The 18,441-nt window shown below is 39.2% G+C and overlaps 2 protein-coding genes across 4 annotated transcripts in view; both read left to right on the top strand.

Moving 5' to 3' along the window:
• The window catches only part of dock5 (dedicator of cytokinesis 5), a 41,270-nt gene extending 27,682 nt beyond the window's left edge, over window positions 1–13,588 (top strand). The window contains exons 34-51 of one of the 3 annotated variants that reach the window (XM_077521957.1): window positions 488–644; window positions 740–780; window positions 1,335–1,425; window positions 1,514–1,633; window positions 2,850–2,939; window positions 3,499–3,603; window positions 4,446–4,587; window positions 6,424–6,505; window positions 6,584–6,668; window positions 6,795–6,881; window positions 6,968–7,144; window positions 8,542–8,625; window positions 8,703–8,840; window positions 9,074–9,246; window positions 10,457–10,580; window positions 11,199–11,358; window positions 11,562–11,680; window positions 11,788–13,588. In XM_077521957.1, the coding sequence (XP_077378083.1) occupies window positions 488–644; window positions 740–780; window positions 1,335–1,425; window positions 1,514–1,633; window positions 2,850–2,939; window positions 3,499–3,603; window positions 4,446–4,587; window positions 6,424–6,505; window positions 6,584–6,668; window positions 6,795–6,881; window positions 6,968–7,144; window positions 8,542–8,625; window positions 8,703–8,840; window positions 9,074–9,246; window positions 10,457–10,580; window positions 11,199–11,358; window positions 11,562–11,680; window positions 11,788–11,889 (2,077 nt within the window). In that variant the 3' untranslated portion in view covers window positions 11,890–13,588. Of the gene's footprint in view, window positions 1–487; window positions 645–739; window positions 781–1,334; window positions 1,426–1,513; window positions 1,634–2,849; window positions 2,940–3,498; window positions 3,604–4,445; window positions 4,588–6,423; window positions 6,506–6,583; window positions 6,669–6,794; window positions 6,882–6,967; window positions 7,145–8,541; window positions 8,626–8,702; window positions 8,841–9,073; window positions 9,247–10,435; window positions 10,581–11,198; window positions 11,359–11,561; window positions 11,681–11,787 lie in introns of those variants that run through there. The other 2 variants (XM_077521955.1, XR_013283601.1) reach the window with 2 other exon arrangements.
• Window positions 13,589–15,175: 1,587 nt separating this feature from the next.
• The window catches only part of LOC144019245 (uncharacterized), a 47,083-nt gene continuing 43,817 nt past the window's right edge, over window positions 15,176–18,441 (top strand). Inside the window, exons 1-2 of the mRNA XM_077522188.1 lie at window positions 15,176–15,205; window positions 15,557–15,691. Coding sequence (XP_077378314.1) covers window positions 15,600–15,691 — 92 coding nt within the window. The 5' untranslated portion in view covers window positions 15,176–15,205; window positions 15,557–15,599. The remainder of the gene's footprint in view (window positions 15,206–15,556; window positions 15,692–18,441) is intronic.

The following is an 18,441-nucleotide window of genomic DNA, read 5'->3' as shown; positions in this document are numbered from 1 at the left end:
CAGTTAGTTTTCATTTTTTTAAAAACATTTTCGTTTTTATTTTTTATTATTATTTTATTTGTATTGTTTTTATTTTGTTTTCGGTAACTATTGTTTTTATTTTATTTTATTTTAGTTTTTTCATTAGTTTTAATTAACTAAGATAACCTTTAATAGCACCTGTTTTTCGATACCCTCCTTTCTTACTTTGACCATCTCCAAACATTGTCGTTTTGTTTATTTTATTTGAACTGAGTCAAATGCCATTTTTAGCATATGTCGCGGGCCACTGAAAAATGGATGGCGGGCCGCAAATGGCCCCCGGGCCGTAGTTTGGACACCACTGATCTAGTAGATCAAGGAAAGCTGCAAAATTAACAAAAATATATAATGTAATAACTCCTGCATCTATCATAAATAATGACACAGTAATAATAATGTGCAAATATTTCAGAGAGATAATTCAGTTTTTACAGGCTGTCTGGTGAAAGACTTTGTGGATCCGCAGGTTACTGGAGCACTGCAGACGCCATAGATACCTGTCACAGTCAGGTGAGGAGCTGGCGCTTCTGCTGAGCAGCCTGCTGGAGAATCTCCTGGCATACCGCACCATCACACATGATGAAAGTCCTGAGCATCGCATGAGCTGCACCGTCAACGTGCTGGTACGGCCCACGCCTGTGTGTTCGCAAAAAAGGCTGAACGCCGTTGCGCTTGTAAGCAGTTATTTGACATGACGTTAGTTTGCTTTCTCCTTCAGAATTTCTACAAGGAAAAAAAGAGGGAAGACATTTATATCCGGTAAGTCGGGTAGCACTGTTGACATCTGCATATTTTTGATGAACTCATTCACTCGCCGCCATTTTCACATTTCGCAATCCCGTTCGCTCCCGGCTGTTTTACTGGATTTTGACTGATTTTGCAAGGCCCACAGAATATTGTGTTCTATTGCTATAAAAGCATGGAACCTATCAAAAGAAAGATTAAAGTCTCTTCTTTCATCAGGAAAAAAAAGTATGTTTCTATCTGTTTCCGTTTTGCAGCAATTAGCATTAGAAGAGAGCTAAGTTTCATCAGTTTTCACAAATCTATTTAAAATTTGAAGTAATTGAGCTTTTTTTCTACATGGCCCTGGTTGATCGCCTTTGCTCTGCTGCCACCTGCTGGCCGTTTGTGTAATAACTACCATTTCTGCAACCGTTCTTTGCAGTTGAGAGGCTGCTGTATGCTCTAGCATTAAAAAAACAAAACAAAATAACATATAAATACGTCTTTGGGACACTTACAACATTAAAAAAAACGTTATTGGGAGCAAATGAGTTAAGTGCACCTTTTTGATGTCTTCTTTTAACCAGGTACTTGTACAAGCTGCGGGATTTGCACTTGGACTGTGAGAATTACACGGAGGCCTCCTACACTCTGCTGCTACATGCTGAATTACTTGAGGTCAGGCATATTCCCATCGTACTTTTTCACATTTTCAGATGTTGGTCTTACGCATCGGATTTATTGATTTTTTTTTTTTTTGTGCCAGTGGTCTGACAAAAACTGTGCACCTCACCTGATCCCTCGAGACGGGAAGCATGTGTGGACGCAGCAGGAGTTGAAAGAACGACTTTTTCAGGAGATCATATGTTATTTGGACAAAGGAAAGGTGAGTTTGCTAAGTTCTGCCACTGCGCTGAGGTCACAAATGAATTGTCTTTGAATGTTTCAAACTCAAATTTCAATATTTCAGGTTTCTTTGTTGTGCCATTCAGATGTTACATACGAGGGCTGAACGATTTTGTGTTTTTTGTGAGCAAATTCGCGACTCCAGTAAACGCGATCACGATTGGCCAGAATCTGTTGCAACTGTAATCTCGCACATACACATCAATCAGATCCCAACTGCTGCTCACAAATGAGGGGACCACTTGGCAAATTAGATATGTATTCTAATTTAACTCTATTATGAATCCTAGAGTGCTATGTTATAAGATCGACACAATGATAGATTTTTTTTTATGTATTTAATGTTTACTTACTTTGCTAAGTGACTATAGAATATATTTATTTGTGAGATTTATTTCATTATATAGAATAACAATTGGCCGTATGTTTTCATGAAAATGCAAAGTTTTAACAAAAAGATTCAGAGAAACAGGAAATATTTATTGTACTTTTCACATTTAAATAACTAAATAAATAAATACTTCCATTATAATTTGTACACTTAAGTTTAATTTAATTTATTTAATTCAATCTCTGGTGTAATAACCTTATTGATTGATTGATTGATAGAATTTTTATTTTGTATTTTATTATTATTATTATTATTATTATTTCCCCTTCCTGTCTGCATGCATCTGTTCTTATTGCTGCTGGAAATGTAAATTTTCCCAGAAGGAGCCATCCCAAAGGGATCAATAAAGTCAAGTCTAAGTCTCGGTACCGTTACTGTGAAGGGATTATTTACAGTACACCAGCATGATATGAATTTAGGTCATATATCTTTAAATTACTGGGGGAAAAAAAGTTAAAAAATAGATATTTTTACAACACGATTACACATAATTAAATATTTATATATGCATGTCAATAAGCATTAGTTCTTGCTTCATTGAACAAATAATGAAAAAATTGAATGTTTTGATGGTGCAATTGATTGATATGATGATATGAGGCCATTTTTCTGTCATAAATGTTACTGTACAGTGAATAATGCTCTGAAGCTTGATTAGGGGAGGCGGGTGGGTGTTTGCAATTAAAATCTTTTCCTGAAATCGTTCAGCCCTATTACACACACACACACACACTGTTGCTTATCAACGTTTCATTTTTGAAGCCATAAGGAATAATAATAATGTGAGGGACGTATATGTTCCCAGATGTGGGAGAAAGCTATTGAGCTTGGCAAGGAGCTGGCCAAGATGCACGAGAGTCACATGTTTGACTTCATGGAGCTCAGCCAGCTGCTGGTAAGAAGCCGGAATGTTCATTATCCCACATCATTATATGATATTGCTAGATGACATATAGGCCTACAGCTGCATTATTATTCTCATTCGTCCCCCAACCAAATGCTACCACCACGATAGAAAACAAAACTGAAAATAGTCAATCTAAATGTATATGGGTGGGAGGCACCTTAACATTGTAAATATGTGTGATGAATATTAGTGGAAATGTGTGTTATGTCGCCAGAGGCTGAGTGCAATTATTTCAAAAACGGTGAAGGGCTTGAAGCGTGCATGCATGCGTGCGTGTCAACGCAAGCACCCACACAATTTTTATTTTGAAGAATCAAGTAATACAGTTATCAGTAGGAGCAGTTTCGCACGCTTATGGTTTTAGCGGTTTGGAAAATGGATGGATGGACGGACGGATGGATGGATGGATGGATGGATGGATTGAGTGGGTGGGAGGGATCCAGGAACTATTTAAGCTGATATCACAAGGCGCCACTATATTTTTGTTTGGTAAACACAAATAGTCAGACAGACATCATGTGTCAACATTTTTTGCTTTGTCTTGCAGAAAAAACAAGCCGAGTTCTATGAAAAAATCATGAATGCCATGCGACCGCAACCAGAGTACTTTGCTGTTGGCTATTACGGCCTTGGATTCCCTTCCTTCCTCAGGGTAAGTAACGATTGCTTATTTCAATAAATAAACATACAACATTACATATTCAACAAACTGTCTTTGAAACATTTTTAAAGTTGTTCAGTTACACTCTTACGTTATCGACTTTTTGAAGATTCAAGAGCCATGTCACAATATCTTCAATCTGTACTTGAGTTTGCATGTTTTTCCCCCCTCTTTAAAGTGCAAATTTGACTTATTTTTTTAACTCATTTACTCCCAATAACATATAAATACGTTTTTTTTAATGTTCTAAGTGTCCGAAAGACGTATTTATACGTTTTTGTTGTTGTTGTTTTTTTAATGCTAGAGCATACAGAAGGCTTTGATGCAGCCTCTCAACTGCAAAGAACGGTTGCAGAAATGGTAGTTATTACACAAACGGCCAGCAGGTGGCAGCAGAGCAAAGGAGATCAACCATGGCCATGTAGAAAAAAAGCTCAATTACTTTTAAATTTTATTTAAATTTTAAATAAATTTGTGAAAACTGATGAAACTTAGCTCTCTTCTAATGCAAATTTCTGCAAAACGGAAACAGATAGAAACATACTTTTTTTTTTTCCTGATGAAAGAAGAGACTTTAATCTTTCTTTTGATAGGTTCCATGCTTTTATAGCAATTGAACACAATATTCTGTGGGCCTTGCAAAATCAGTCAAAATCCAGTAAAACAGCCGGGAGCGAACGGGATTGCGAAATGTGAAAATGGCTGGGAGATAATGAGTTAATGGCCTTTGGGTGAATTATTAAAAATAAAATAAAATAACTAACCCACTTTAATTAAACCCAGCAAATTAGAAATATTTTTTTTTTAAATGTTTCCTAATGCATATTTTTCAGAACAAGATGTTCATCTACAGAGGCAAAGAGTATGAATGGCTCGAAGACTTTAGTTTAAAGCTGCTGTCTCAGTTCCCAAATGCTGTTCGCATGACCAGCACAGCGCCCCCTGGAGACAACATCAGCAACTCTCCTGCACAGTGTATCCTTGAATTTGAGAAAATTGTCGAGGTCACTTCATGTGAGAGCTCTTCTTGAGAAACCGCGACCTGCTATGGGGAAGCAATATTAGAAATTGCTATGAAACCATGAAACATTTTTGAAAACAAAGAAAACCGTCATTCTTTTTTTTTTTTCTTCTCAATTTTCTCACTAGTAAAGTTTTCTGTTTATTAGCTTTTATATATGCAATATGTACCATATTCTTCCATTTGCTTAAGTCCAAAAAAGATGCACAGCTGCACACATTTCTCCCATCAAAATTGTCATTTACGTACCTTCATGTCAGGGAGCCACTCTGCATTTTGCATTTTAAGTTTGGATGCTGTTAACTGTCTGCCGGCAGCCCGTCAACACCTGTGCGGGACACACCTGGCCGATGACATTCAATGACACTCGCTGATTGCGCAAAGGCCATATTGTGTCCCCGCCTTCAAAAGGCGAGGACAATTTACGCCGACAGTCGAACGTAGGCTTAATGCATTGTAAGCGACTTACAAGAAACGATTCAAATGTAGAAAGGCTGAAGAAAATATATTTTACTGAGATCATCAGAGACGGCTTGTGAGTCAGCTATTGTAGCATTTTCGTTGTGATATTTATTGGGGAAAATAAGCAGCACTCTCCAAGGAGCTTTTCCACTTCAAATATGCTACTGGCACCTTGGAGTTTTCTTTTTTTTTTTCTTCCTTTCTTGAAAGCACATGGCTCTCACCATTAGAACAACTCAAGTCCCAGTCATGTTGTGTAACGGTGCAATATTAAGTTCAGTATTCAATCATTTGTTTTTGCTTCTTCAGTGTTGATCTGATGCAAATGTTTAAAGTGACTCGCTCGGTATGTGGCGCAAAGAACGTTTTTGTAATAACTACCATTGGTTTAAGCGACCTCTTCAGGTCAGAGGCTGCATCAAAACCGTCTGTATGCTCGAGCATAAAAAAAAACAACAACAACATATAATTACATCTTTGGGACCATGGCAACATTTAAAATAGAACGTTTGTATACGTTTTTTTTTGGGAGCAAATGAATTAAGGGGTCATGGAAGTCCAAGAGACTACTCAGGAACTGGTTGCATGAGTCCACTGTGTCAGAAACAGTGAGGAGGTCAGTAGAGACAGGGAAAATAATTTGAAGGTCCAGATCCACCCTGAAGGAAATCGGCTGTGGGGTGTTGATGTGAATATTTAAATCTCACAGGATTACGAGTGGGGGAAAATGTAGTAAAGTGCTGTGAGGATATCAGACAATTTGGAGATGAAAGCAGAATTGGGTATGATGGTGCGGTAGACGAGAACAGTCAAGAGAAAGATCAGCAAAACTGAGATAAAAGAAGACGTGAAGCAAAGCATACATGGCTGCTAGGCAGCCCCTCGGCTGAGGCAGGCTAGCAATGTGGCAGCAGTCCCAGGTTCAAGGCCCCAGTTCACCCCCACCCCCCAAAAAAAATACTGTACTTCAAAGGCTGAAACGCCAAAAGTGTCCGGATGGTGCTCACCTTTTAAACTGATGTTGGAGACGCTGAAAAGATGGATATGTGAGGTAACCACACAAAACGGAAAAAATGATCAAACGTTTGCTCCATTGAGGGGTGGAGGGGCGGGGAATCTTAAAGCGCCGCAAGATGGGAGTTTAAAAACACAAACACACACACACAGTATAGGCACAGTTAACAAGGAGAAGCGTCAACCAGAAAAGTGCCAGCATCCTCTGTGTGTTTCAAGGCTGCGTTTGAACGTCAGCTATGTCGTTCAAATCAAAGGACGATTTGACTGCTCTTCCGTAGTACTGCTTGTTTGTATCCTTAGCCAAAGTTCAGACATCCAATGTTTTACTGTCAAGCCAGTGCTCGTTGTACCGCAAAGGTTTAAAGACAAGGGCGTTCCAGAGCAGATATTAAAGTGATTAAGAGTTCCTTTAACCACCATGGGATTCATGGAAGGTCATGCCACCCAATCACCGACTCTCTCTTCTTACAGTTATTACCGAACCAACGAAGTGGACCAATTCCAGTATTCTCGGCCCTTCAGAAAAGGTGAAAAGGATCCAGACAACGAGTTTGCCGTGAGTGTGTTTTCATGTTCTTGACGGATCCAAACTCATATTTGAAATGACGTGCCCATAAATTCTCTGAACCGCATAAACGAGCCTGTTTACACATAAGTCTCGTTTTTAAATGCGCCCCTCCAGACGATGTGGATTGAGAGAACCACGTTTTTCACGGCCTATCGCTTCCCTGGCATTCTGAAATGGTTTGAAGTCAAAACTGTCTCTGTGGTAAGAAGCAGCCTTCTATTTGTTTTCCTGTTCAAATTTTGTTAGCATTCCTTGTAACTCAACCTAACACTGTCGTGATTGGGCAGGAGGAGATCAGTCCTTTGGCGAACGCCATCGAGACCATGGAGACGGCCAATGAAAAGCTGAGTAACTTGGTGCAGCAGCAAGCCTGTGACCACTCGTTGTCCATCAACCCACTGTCCATGATGCTCAGCGGCATCGTTGATCCGGCCGTCATGGGCGGATTCTCCAACTATGAGAAGGTTTGCGGCTCTCTTCGTCCAGGTCGCTGCTTCGCAGCGTTCTGTGTGATGTTAGCTGCCTCCGGGATCAAGATTTGTACATGTGCATAAGTGGCGAACCCCTGACACTGACTCACCAAAGACATTTATTGCTCCCTCAAAGTAACTCCACATATACTCAACAAAAATGTAAATGCAAAACTTTTGTTTTTGCTCCCATTTTTTTGATGAGATGAACTCAAAGATCTAAAACTTCTTCCACGTAAACAATATCACCATTTCTCTCAAATATTTTTCACAATTTCTTTTTTTTTTTTTTTTTTTTGCTTAAAGAGGAGGTCAACACCCCATAAAATCTTGACAACAATATGTGACCTCACTATTCTAAACATGACATTCTGATTAATATTCCATTTGTGGGATATGATTAACTCTTTTACTGCCACACGTTATCAAAAAAAAACTTTGATATGACAAAGGCTTTGATCATTCACAAAAAGAGATACAATGCTTCCATCTGCTGGGCATAGTTAGTGTGTGTTTTTGATTCCACAACCCATTGACCAGGCAACACTGCACTTTTGACGTTGCACTGAGAAAAAAATAAATAAATAAAAAACTTAGTTGACGTCATTTAACGTCATGAATCGTTTTTGGCAGTCAAAGAGTTAAAGCAGCAAAATCCAGCCGTTTTTATCCATCTCAGGGGCGGCCATTTTCCCACTTGCTGTCGACTGAAGATGACATCACAGTTGCGCAAGGTCTCAAGTAACAACCAATCACAGCTCAGCTTCAGAAAACCGTTGAGCTGTGATTGGTCGTCTGAGCCCTGAGCAACTGTGATGTCATCTTCAGTCGTCAGCAAATTGCAAAATGGCCGCCCCCTGAGATGGATAAATACAGCTGGAATTTTGATGCTTTAATCATATTCCACAAATGGAATATTAATCAGACTGTCATGTTTAGACTAGTGAGGTCACATATAACATATTGTTATCAAGAAATGTTTAAGGTTGACTTTCCCTTTCGTGTTTTTGGACATGAAACATTGCAAAGTGGAAACAAATCATACAAATAGTAAATCTGTTTTGTTCTTCAAATGCGTTTAAGTCATTTCCGTGTAAAAGATCATTCATCAAATACAATTAACATTTAATTTTATTTTTTTTTCCAGGGTATGGCTTAAGTTGGGTGTGTGTTGTCTAACAAATGCATATGCTTAATTCCGAACCCCATTTAAAAATAAAAAAAATAAAAAAATGACCATGAGTTCATATTGGCCTCAAGCCTGCTCTGTTCACAAGGGAAGCGCTGTTGCGCATTTGTCACGACGTTGAAACTGTATCGAGTGTAGCGTGCGGCAACGTTTGTAGCGTGCGTGTTTAAGATGCTTTCAAATTGCTCCTCCCTTTTTTTAGGCCTTTTTTACTGACACCTACATCCTGGAACACCCAGAAGACCATGAGCGTATTGCGGTCCTTAAACACCTCATTGCCCTGCAGGTAAATCCTTGCACCAGCTTTGTCACAGACACAGGTCTTAAAGCACAACACGTTGCGTAATTCTTCCCCCCCTCCAGATCCCTGTTTTGGCAGATGGCATTCGCATCCACGGGGAGAAGACGACAGAGCAGCTGAAGCCCTTACACAACCGCCTGGTTACTTGCTTCCAGGACCTTCGGGAGAAAGTGGAGAAGCATTACGGCGTCATAACCTTGGTGCGTTTCTCAGCTGCAAACTCAATTTGAAAGGAAGGAAGATGCCAACTTGACCCTTTTGGCCCGCTTTCCTTCCTCTCACACTGTTCACATCCAAAGCGCGGTGTACATTGTTTTAGTCCAGGCTAATACATTTTAGCCAGTTGCTTTGCAGCTCTCATTTTTTAAGTTTTTTTTCCCCCCCGCCTGCCAACATTCCCTCATGATGCTTAATCCTATTTGTGTGTCCCCAGCCCTGCTCTCTCGCGGAGAGAAAGAAGAGTCGCGTGGGCTCGGTGGTGATGCCCTACATCCTGTCCTCCACGCTGCGTCGCATGTCCACTGTCTCAACCCTCTCCAACGCCTCCTCGGCCCTCTCCAGCGGCTCTGCGTCCTCCGACGGACCCTCGGGCATTTCCTCCCAAGAGTCAGTCGCCGCCCTCCCTTCCTCGTGCCGTTTGGTTTCCCTCAACCGGCGTCCGCCCGTATGGCAGGACCGAAAGTGCCAAAAATGAAAAATAAATCACTAACGAAATAAATGAACAAAAGTGGAAAATAAAAACGGATATAAGAAATATAATTCAAAAATTAAATGCAAAAAAATAAATATAAATGGAAATAAACAAAAAAATAAATAAATAAAATAAAATATAAATATAAATAAATAGTTGCTACCCCCTCATTTGAATAACATTTCGACTTGACAGAGCATCCGCAGCATAAAATAAATGTGAGAGCAGAGCATTTTTATTTATTAACTGATATTTAATTCTATTTATATATTTATTTTTGTATTTATTTCAACATTTATTTTTATATTTATTTTGTGAATCTCGTTTTTTCCTTTTTTCTATATCTGATTTACTCCCAAAAGCGTATAAATACTTTCTATTTTAAATATTACCAGTGTCCCAAAGACGTAGTTATACTTTATTTTTTTTATTTTTTATTTTTTTTAAATACTTGAGCATACAGAAGGCTTTTATCCAGCCTCTGAACTGAAGGGAACGATTGAAGCAATGGTAGTAATTACAAAAACGGCCAGCAGAGGGCAGCAGAGTATAAGAGACCAACCAGCAACAAGCTGTTTTCCCCACAGTTGTAAAAAACAGATTTGGGAGTAATGCTGAAACTGAAACAGAAACAGAAATATACTTTACTATATTTTTTTCGTGATGAAAGAAGAGACTAATCTTTTTTTTGGGTAGCTTCTATGTTTTTATAGCAATAGGACACGATATTTTGTGGGCTTCGCAAAATCAGTCAAAATGCAGTAAAACAGCCGGGCGCGAAGGGGGTTTGTTTTTGTTTCCATTTATATTTTTTTTGTATTAAATTTATTGTATTTATTGAAATTATATATTTTAATTATATATTATATTATATTATATTATATTATATTATATGATTTATATATTTTTTTAGATCTCTTTTTATTTTTACTTTTATTCATTTCGACATTTATTTAGTTTTAATTTTGGCAGTTTTGACCCTCCATATGCTTACTAGTCATTTGCGCAAGGCTCTTTGTTGGAAAATTTTGCCGAGGGTTTATCTCCATCCACACTTTTTCATCCTCCTGCATCTCTTTCTCTGCCCCCGTTATTCACGAGCAGTTCCTTGTTGTCCCGCCCCAGCGATCGCAGGACGTCAGTGTTGTCCCGCTCAGAGGAGGACAACAGGATCTCGAGGAAGAACAGGAAGGAGTGGAGCGTCAGCAAGTCTCAGGTCCTGCTGGAGAGGCAGTCGGACGCGGATGAGGTGAGAACTTTTTTTTTTTTTTCATTTTGTGAATCGGTACCATCATCATATTGTTGCTATTATTATATTTTTTGTTATCCAGCTGTGCATTGGGAGTAGCTCAATTTCCTTTCTTAACTCATTGACTCCCAGCCTTTTTCACATTTTCACGGCTGTTTTACTGGATTTTGACTGATTTTGCCCACAGAATATTGTGTTCTATTGCTATAAAAACATGGAACCTACCAAAAGAAAGATTAAAGTCTCTTCTTCCATCAGGAAAAAGAAGTATGTTTCTATCTGTTTCCGTTTTGCAGCAATTAGCATTAGAAAAGAGCTAAGTTTCATCAGTTTTCACAAATCGATTTAAAATTGTAAGTAATTGAGCTTTTTTTTCTAGATGGCCCTGGTTGATCTCCTTTGCTCTGCTGCCACCTGCTGGCCGTTTGTGTAATAACTACCATTTCTGCAACCGTTTTTTGCAGCTGAGAGGCTGCATCAAAGCCTAAAAAATAAAACAAAAAAAGAACGTATAAATACGTCTTTGGGACACTTAAAACGTTTAAAAAAAATCGTATTTACACGTCATTGGGAGTAAATGAGTTAATGGAAATACTCCTCTTTTGTTTCACACTCCAGAATCCAGCAGAGAGGCATCAGAGGCCCAAGAGTTTGCAGCTGGGCGACAGACGACTGCCGCTCTCCTTGTTCCAGGGCGTCTCGTCACAGCTCAGCCTGTCCAACCCTCTCAGTCCTCTACCTGCCTCCCCTCACACGCCTCGCACGCCACGCAGTTCAAGTATGGAGCGCAAACACGTACCTCACTGCCTGTCATCCTTTGATTTTTTTTTTTTTTTTTTTTCCCGTCAAGTCATGACGAATATAGCCGCCTCGCGTAAGCACGTTCTGCGCTCGACAGCCCAAATTAGGCCTCGACGCGTACGCACGTTCGCAGACGCATGCCGTCTGAAAAAGAGATCATTTTCCTCTCCTATGTGGTAGGCTTTTCATCACTGCTCAGCGACAATGACGCCAACGCCATTGACACCCCAGGGACCCCCCCGCCGATGCCTCCGAAGAAACACCCGCACGAGATTGACATTGCCGCGTTCTCTTCGGAGGTGCATCCGCTCAAAGCAAAACGCCAGCCCACCCGACGATGCATATTTAATGGAACGAAAACGCTAGAATATTCACAAATATAACATCATTTTTTCCTTCCTTGCAGTTTATTCCTCCGCTGCCAATGAAAATCGATAGCAAGCCGCCTCCGCCGCCCCCCAAAACCCGGAAGTCCATGTTCCCCTCGTATGAGCACAGTCCCCAGTAGGGCCGCACGGACCGCAAAGCTTCTTTCTTCTTCGTTGTGATCAAGTGCAGCTTCATTTGTGAGGCGGTGGAACAACAGATGCAGGATCATCTATGTGGTGTATTTACAGGACTTTGGGGTCTTTGAAATGCTTCTTGTGCCAAGTCATTATTGATGCCGCAACATCACTTTGAGAGGAAAGATACCATTTTTTTATGAAAATGTTTGATTTTATGATTTTTTTTTCTCTCGTTCAGAGAAAAAGCTGCTTAACTCATTTGCTCCCAATAACATATAAATACGTTTTTTTTTAAATGTTCTAACTGTCCCAAAGACGTATTTATAGTATTTTTTTTTTTTTTTTTTTTTTTTTTTTAATGCTAAAGCATACAGAAGGCTTTGATGCAGCCTCTCAACTGCAAAGAACGGTTGCAGAAATGTTAGTTATTACACAAACGGCCAGCAGGTGGCAGCAGAGCAAAGGAGATCAACCAGGGCCATCTAGAAAAAAAGCTCAATTACTTACAATTTTGAATAAATTTGTGAAAACTGATGAAACTTAGCTCTCTTCTAATGCTAATTGCTGCAAAACGGAAACAGATAGAAACATACTTTTTTTTCCTGATGAAAGAAGAGACTTTAAACTTTCTTTTGATAGGTTCCATGCTTTTATAGCCATAGAACACAATATTCTGTGGGCCTTGCAAAATCAGTCAAAATCCAGTAAAACAGCCGGGAGCCAACGGGACTGCGAAATGTGAAAATGGCGGCGAGTGAATGAGTTAAATGCATTCAACATTTGAACAGAAAAGCTGTAATAACATCCTCAACGTTAATCATGAGCAGGGAATAAAATGTAGATGTGTTGTAGTTAGTGTGTCCAATTGTGGTGTGGGTGTTTGAACTTAACCTTTTATATTTTCAGAGACACTGGATGGCATTATTGAATGTGATGCACATTTGTTGTATGTTGATGATGTGGATACTGTAACTGTTTGCCTTCAAGCAGCATCCTGTCGGTGCTTTTTTTTTACTCAAAGGAATAGTTTGACGTACGCTTATTTTTATGGAACAAAAATTCAATCTGGCTTGGGCCACTTGGCGTAACTTAGCATTTGACTGAAAACAGCATTTGACAACGTTGATGGTGGACAGAACATGCAAATAACATACAGTTGTGTTAGCCCTGAAAAAAAAAAAGCTTTAGTATAATTATATAGGTGTTTACATTCATCATCTTTTCACCCATATGCAAAGCTAATGGGATCCCCGCTGCACGTATGTGATACGTAAACTATCAAACTATTTCTTTGGAGATTCCTAAACACTGTATGGTACAAACGTGGATGCCTTTTGAAATTGAGATTTATGTTTATGAATTTCCTGTTTATTCCTGAGATTAACTTATTGTTGTTCATTGAATTTCAATATTTTTGATTGTGTTGCACGTCCAGTGTGTACAAGAAATGTTTTATATTTTTTTTTTAGATATCTTATAGAGTCTCATCTATTTCATCATACTGTACATGTATTCATTGCCATGGAAACAACAAACGTGGTCAGTATTTAAATTGAAATGTGTTATAAATATTTTCAAGACTTTCAAAATTTTCTACTGCACACAGATGAATCAACATTTGAACATATATTTTCATGTCATGTTTTATGAGCTTTTGTTGAATCAAATACATAAAATTAAAAACTTTCGACAAACTTGTAATCGTGTCGTCTTAACTCTGCCGCTGTTACCATACCAACCGGGGTACTTTTCTTCCCATTCAAGGTTACAATATCTAACAAGCTGCACTGAGGCGGCGGTTTCAAATACAATTAGTGTAGGTCATGGAAAATGCTGCCGGTTAAGCTAACACTAATCTACAAGCAGGACGTCTACAGGGAGGACTTTATGGGATGTTTGTCGGGAGTTGTTTGATGGTTCTCTTCACAAATCTGGTTTGCTAATGGCCCAATCCCTTCATGTCAGCGCGTGCCACAGGATATCGCTCGTCCCTGCATTCCCCATGAGAAACAACCGTCTGAGGTGATGTACACCCATGCAGACAGAGGTTGCCCTGTTTTTCCACAGCCCAACGCGCCTGAAGCGTTGCCATGGAGTCTCCCGCCTTGATTCTATAATGCTACATTAGTAACTTTATGCCGTCGGCAATCTTAGGATATCAATCTGAGCCTCAGGGCGGAATGGATCATGAGGTGGAGCGGCTGACTAGAAGATCCCTGCTTGTAGAAATGCGGCTGTGAATTTGTGAACGCGGCAGCATTCACTTTTCCTCTTTATACGTTAACTTGGGTGGAAAGTGTTTACATTTACTGGAGTTTATTTGCCGTATCAATCTTGAGCAAATCTTTCATTAAAGGGGATTAAGTCAACCCAAAAAGTGTTCTTTACATTAATATGTTGTAATTTCCCCCATTAATATAAAAAAATAAATAAATAAATTTTGATTAATATTGTGTTTGTGGAACATGAATTACGCAACAAAATCCGCCCATTTTCATCAATCTCGGCGGGCGGCCATTTTGCTACTTGCATGTGACTAAAAATGACATCACAGTTGCTTGGGCGTCCTATCATGCGGCTCAGCTCGTGAATGTCACTGAATACAACGGAATCCTGTTTGGTGGTTACCTGAGCCTGATGTCATTTTTAGGCACGTTCAGAAATAAGCTCTCAGCGTACACTGGTTCACTCTGACTTTTCGGAAACTCGGGTATATTCGCTAAAGGTTTGCGTCACCTTTGCGTGGCACTAACCAGTAAAAATTGAGCAATCCGGGAGCACCTAATTCACTAAACACACGCAAATGGGGAAATCCGTCACTACGTGCGCTGCCAACCAGATTGCTCCCCGGTGTTATTTGGTGTATGTAAATGAGGTAATTTGCATACATTTGACACAAAATATGCTCACCCCAATGCAAATGAGACTCATTGATATGCAGCGTCTAATTCACTAACGCCAGCGCAAATAGCTACACCGAGTTTGGTGACGCAAATAACGTTTATGGAAAGCATGTATATGTAACCCTGGTCAGAATTTATAAAACCTCATAAAATAAGAGCCTGTTAGTAAAAACGGTCATTAAGAAATTACCGTAACTGGAAAAAAAAGACCCTAAACGGATTAACATGTTGTAAAACCTGTTAGAATATTAAAACTTGCAAATTCCTAATGTTATTGGTTTTGGTATTCAGTTAAAACGATTAAACTGTTGTGGACACTCTTATTTTGAAAGGCCCATGCCAACGTAGCGCCGTGACGGATGTGAGCATAAATGTACACTTTACTTTTCCCCCCTCATACTAGCCAATTGACTTGGTGAGTCAAAACTTGTATTTTATTTTATACAATGAACCTGTTAACATATTTTACTGGTAAAATGATGACAAATGAAGCTAAGGTGTTGAATTTAAGTTGTTTTATGGGGGAAAAAAATGAATGTAAATGGCGATTTTGTATTCAACTGAACGCTGGTTGTAATACATGTCCTTGCTGTTTTTTTTTTTTTTTTTTTTTTTTTTTTCCCAACCGCCATTTCGGAACTGCGTCATTGAAAGTGTGTCGATTTCATTCGACGTAAAGCAGACTTTTATTTGTACTTTAAGCTACCAGATGTATAAATTTGGTTACTTATGCATATTATTTTTATTGTTATGATGGGCTATTAAGGTTTGATTCAGAAACCTCTGAACAAATCGCGGAGTTGGATTCAATGTGCGCGAGACAAGATGGCGAGCCTCCCACGGACCTCTTGAACGGTGGAGTGTGGAGTACACGCTGGACGTTTGTCGTTCTTCAAACCTGGTAGGATCTATCAGTTTTCCTTTTTTGCTGCACAGCAGTGGACTCTCAAAAACTCAAAAATTTAACATTCTGGACAAAAGAAGAACATTTGGACGAGAGACATTGACTATTGAGCTGATTGAGTTTGGTGAACCATTTGAGGTGTGCATTGTGTTATTTTTATTTTTGTTAACCACATAATGCTGCAATGTTGTTATTGTAACATTGATTTGGGTTGAACACTGAAACTGGGAATCGGTTTTAAACTTAAATGTGCACTTAACAAACTCAAATAAGAAAATTAGCTTTCACTGAACTTCCTTCAAAACAAAAGTGAAGTACTTAAGATTAGATGTGAATTATAAAATTGGAATTAATAACAAAACAACCCAGGTTGAAAACAGAAACTATTGAGAACAAAATTCTTAAAAACTAAATAATAGGTTTAAAAGAAAAGGGATTTACCAACAAAAATTCATTTGACAAGAGGAAAATAAAATTTTCTTTACATAACAGTGAATTTATATTTAGAATTGTATGTCAATTGTCTGTCACCGGTATGGTGTATGTATGTATTGTTAGTTTTTCATTTTCAACTAAAATAAGCCGGCAGTTCAAACTCATTTTTGGTCTGTGGTCATTTAATTGGTTTACTTAAACTGGTCCATTGAACAATTAACTGTAATTACTCTAGAAGTGTTGCATATAAACCTGCCGCAACCTCGATCCCGCAACATGCACGGCAGAGATGAGAGAGAGAGACAGACAGAGACTTTTCTATGTTGTTTTAGGACACAACAAATTATTAAAAAAATTATTGACTAAAGTGTGGAAAATGGCTTTCTCTCTGAAGATGCAACCGTTTTTGGGGTCTCCTGAAAAGTGACTTTTTGGAGGTACATGTTTTCACCAGATGCCAATGAAATGTGTTGGTGATCATGAAATCTTTTTTTTTTCTTTTTTTTTGAAACACAAACAAACTTGTAGTAAATGTTATTGTAAACAACTACAATTTTCTACACTGTTTTATACACTGATTGATTCATGTCGACGGTTACCAGTTCACTGCACAAACGGCAAATTTGCAAAAACGACCCATAAAAATAGGCCTGCTCAGAAAACATCTCCATTTTGGATGTATTTATTCCTTGTGTGTTATTCCGCGGCTCCGCTCCAACGGATAAAGACAGTAAATGATGGCGGCCGCAGCCTCGGTATGATTGAACTGCTCTCCATCAAAAGCAAACGCGCGCCTTCCTTAACTTTGTCCGTCGGCTTGCTGCGGGCGTACGGGATTGATCCCATCTTCGAACCTCAACTGGGTGGTGCCACGGGGTGTAAACCACTCGAGTGTGGCAAATGTGTTTTATTTCCTCGTTGCTGAGGGTAAATTTGTGTGGCATGAGCACACTTTTCAGGAACACCTCAGGTCCTTCACACACTTTGACACAATCCACATCTACTTTCACTTCTAATATATACACTGCACGTCACGTCACGTGTGCGTATTTCACTGCAGTGCTTTAATGCTGAGGGTGCTTTCTGCTGACCTGAAGAAGAACCTTCGTTGATTTAAACAACTAAAATAAAAGACTATTCAGGCTGTGGGTAGCTCATGCTTTATTAATATGCTCTGTGCCCTCAATGTCACATGTATTTTTCAACATTTTTGAAGGGGGACGACACTGTCCAGTCCACTATGCTTGTGCCTCACAGTTATATGTTGCAATGAAATATTTACATTTGCAGGTTCTGTGTGATGAGCATGTGATCCGAATAGTGAGCACTTAATTTGGTGGCTTGTGATGTGTGCACAGCAGATCTAACTCTCCGCAGATTGTATTTGTCAAGTTTCGAGCAAAACGGGAAGTGACACGTACGTACGTACGCACATGCGCGCGCCGAACAAAAATAAGTATGCACAGACACAGCATTTCTTAATCTTAATTACATATTCACTGTTTGCGCCATTGTAATTGAACCCAACTCTTGTGAAATGCAAGTTTTTGCCCAGACAAATATGGAGATGTCTGATAATTATATTCATTCTTCCATTTTGGATACCACTCATCATGTTCAGGCTCTTGTGAAGCTGGAACCGATTCCAGGTGTCCTTAGTCACGAAAAAATGAATGAAATGTCACAAAAATGCATACCTTCAACCAAAACTAAGCATTAGTTTTCATTATGTACCTCATTTTATGGTTGAGTGGCTGCTTAAGAGAGTTCAAATCAGACACATTAAGGTGAGACTTTTCTCTGCTTTTGATGTTTAATGTAGTTGAAATTAAACTTTGAAATAAAGAGTGGCCATGTTGATGTTTTCTAAACCCCCCTCCATGTTCTTCTACCTCTAGTATTAAAATGTAGCAGTCTCTGTGAATCCTAAAAACCACTGAAAGCCCCCCCCCCCCCTCGTTGCTTGCACCTTCTTGAAGGAGCAATTTCACCCTGCCCAGCACCTGCCTTAACTGTTGCCCACCAGGAAACACTTCAGATCATCCGCGTCACAAGATTCAGAGATAACCCACACAGAGTGCCAGAGGAACGTACAAACTCCAAACAGAAAGTTCTTGAGCCAAGCTTGAAATTAACGAAGAATTTGAATTTCAAACCGGGTTCTCCTGACCATGAGGGTTTGAGGAGGACCTACATCTACGAAGCCGTCTTCCTACAATGCTCCATTTTTATTAAATTGACTCTCATGCTAGCTAACTAGCTCTAGCTAGCTGTTAGCTCTAGCTAACATTGTAAAATTAACATTATGTGTT

Source organism: Festucalex cinctus, chromosome 5, assembly GCF_051991245.1.
Source record: "Festucalex cinctus isolate MCC-2025b chromosome 5, RoL_Fcin_1.0, whole genome shotgun sequence".
Lineage (NCBI taxonomy): Eukaryota > Metazoa > Chordata > Actinopteri > Syngnathiformes > Syngnathidae > Festucalex > Festucalex cinctus.
The sequence above is the reverse complement of the archived record's forward strand: the minus strand, read 5'-3'. Positions and strand labels throughout refer to the sequence as shown.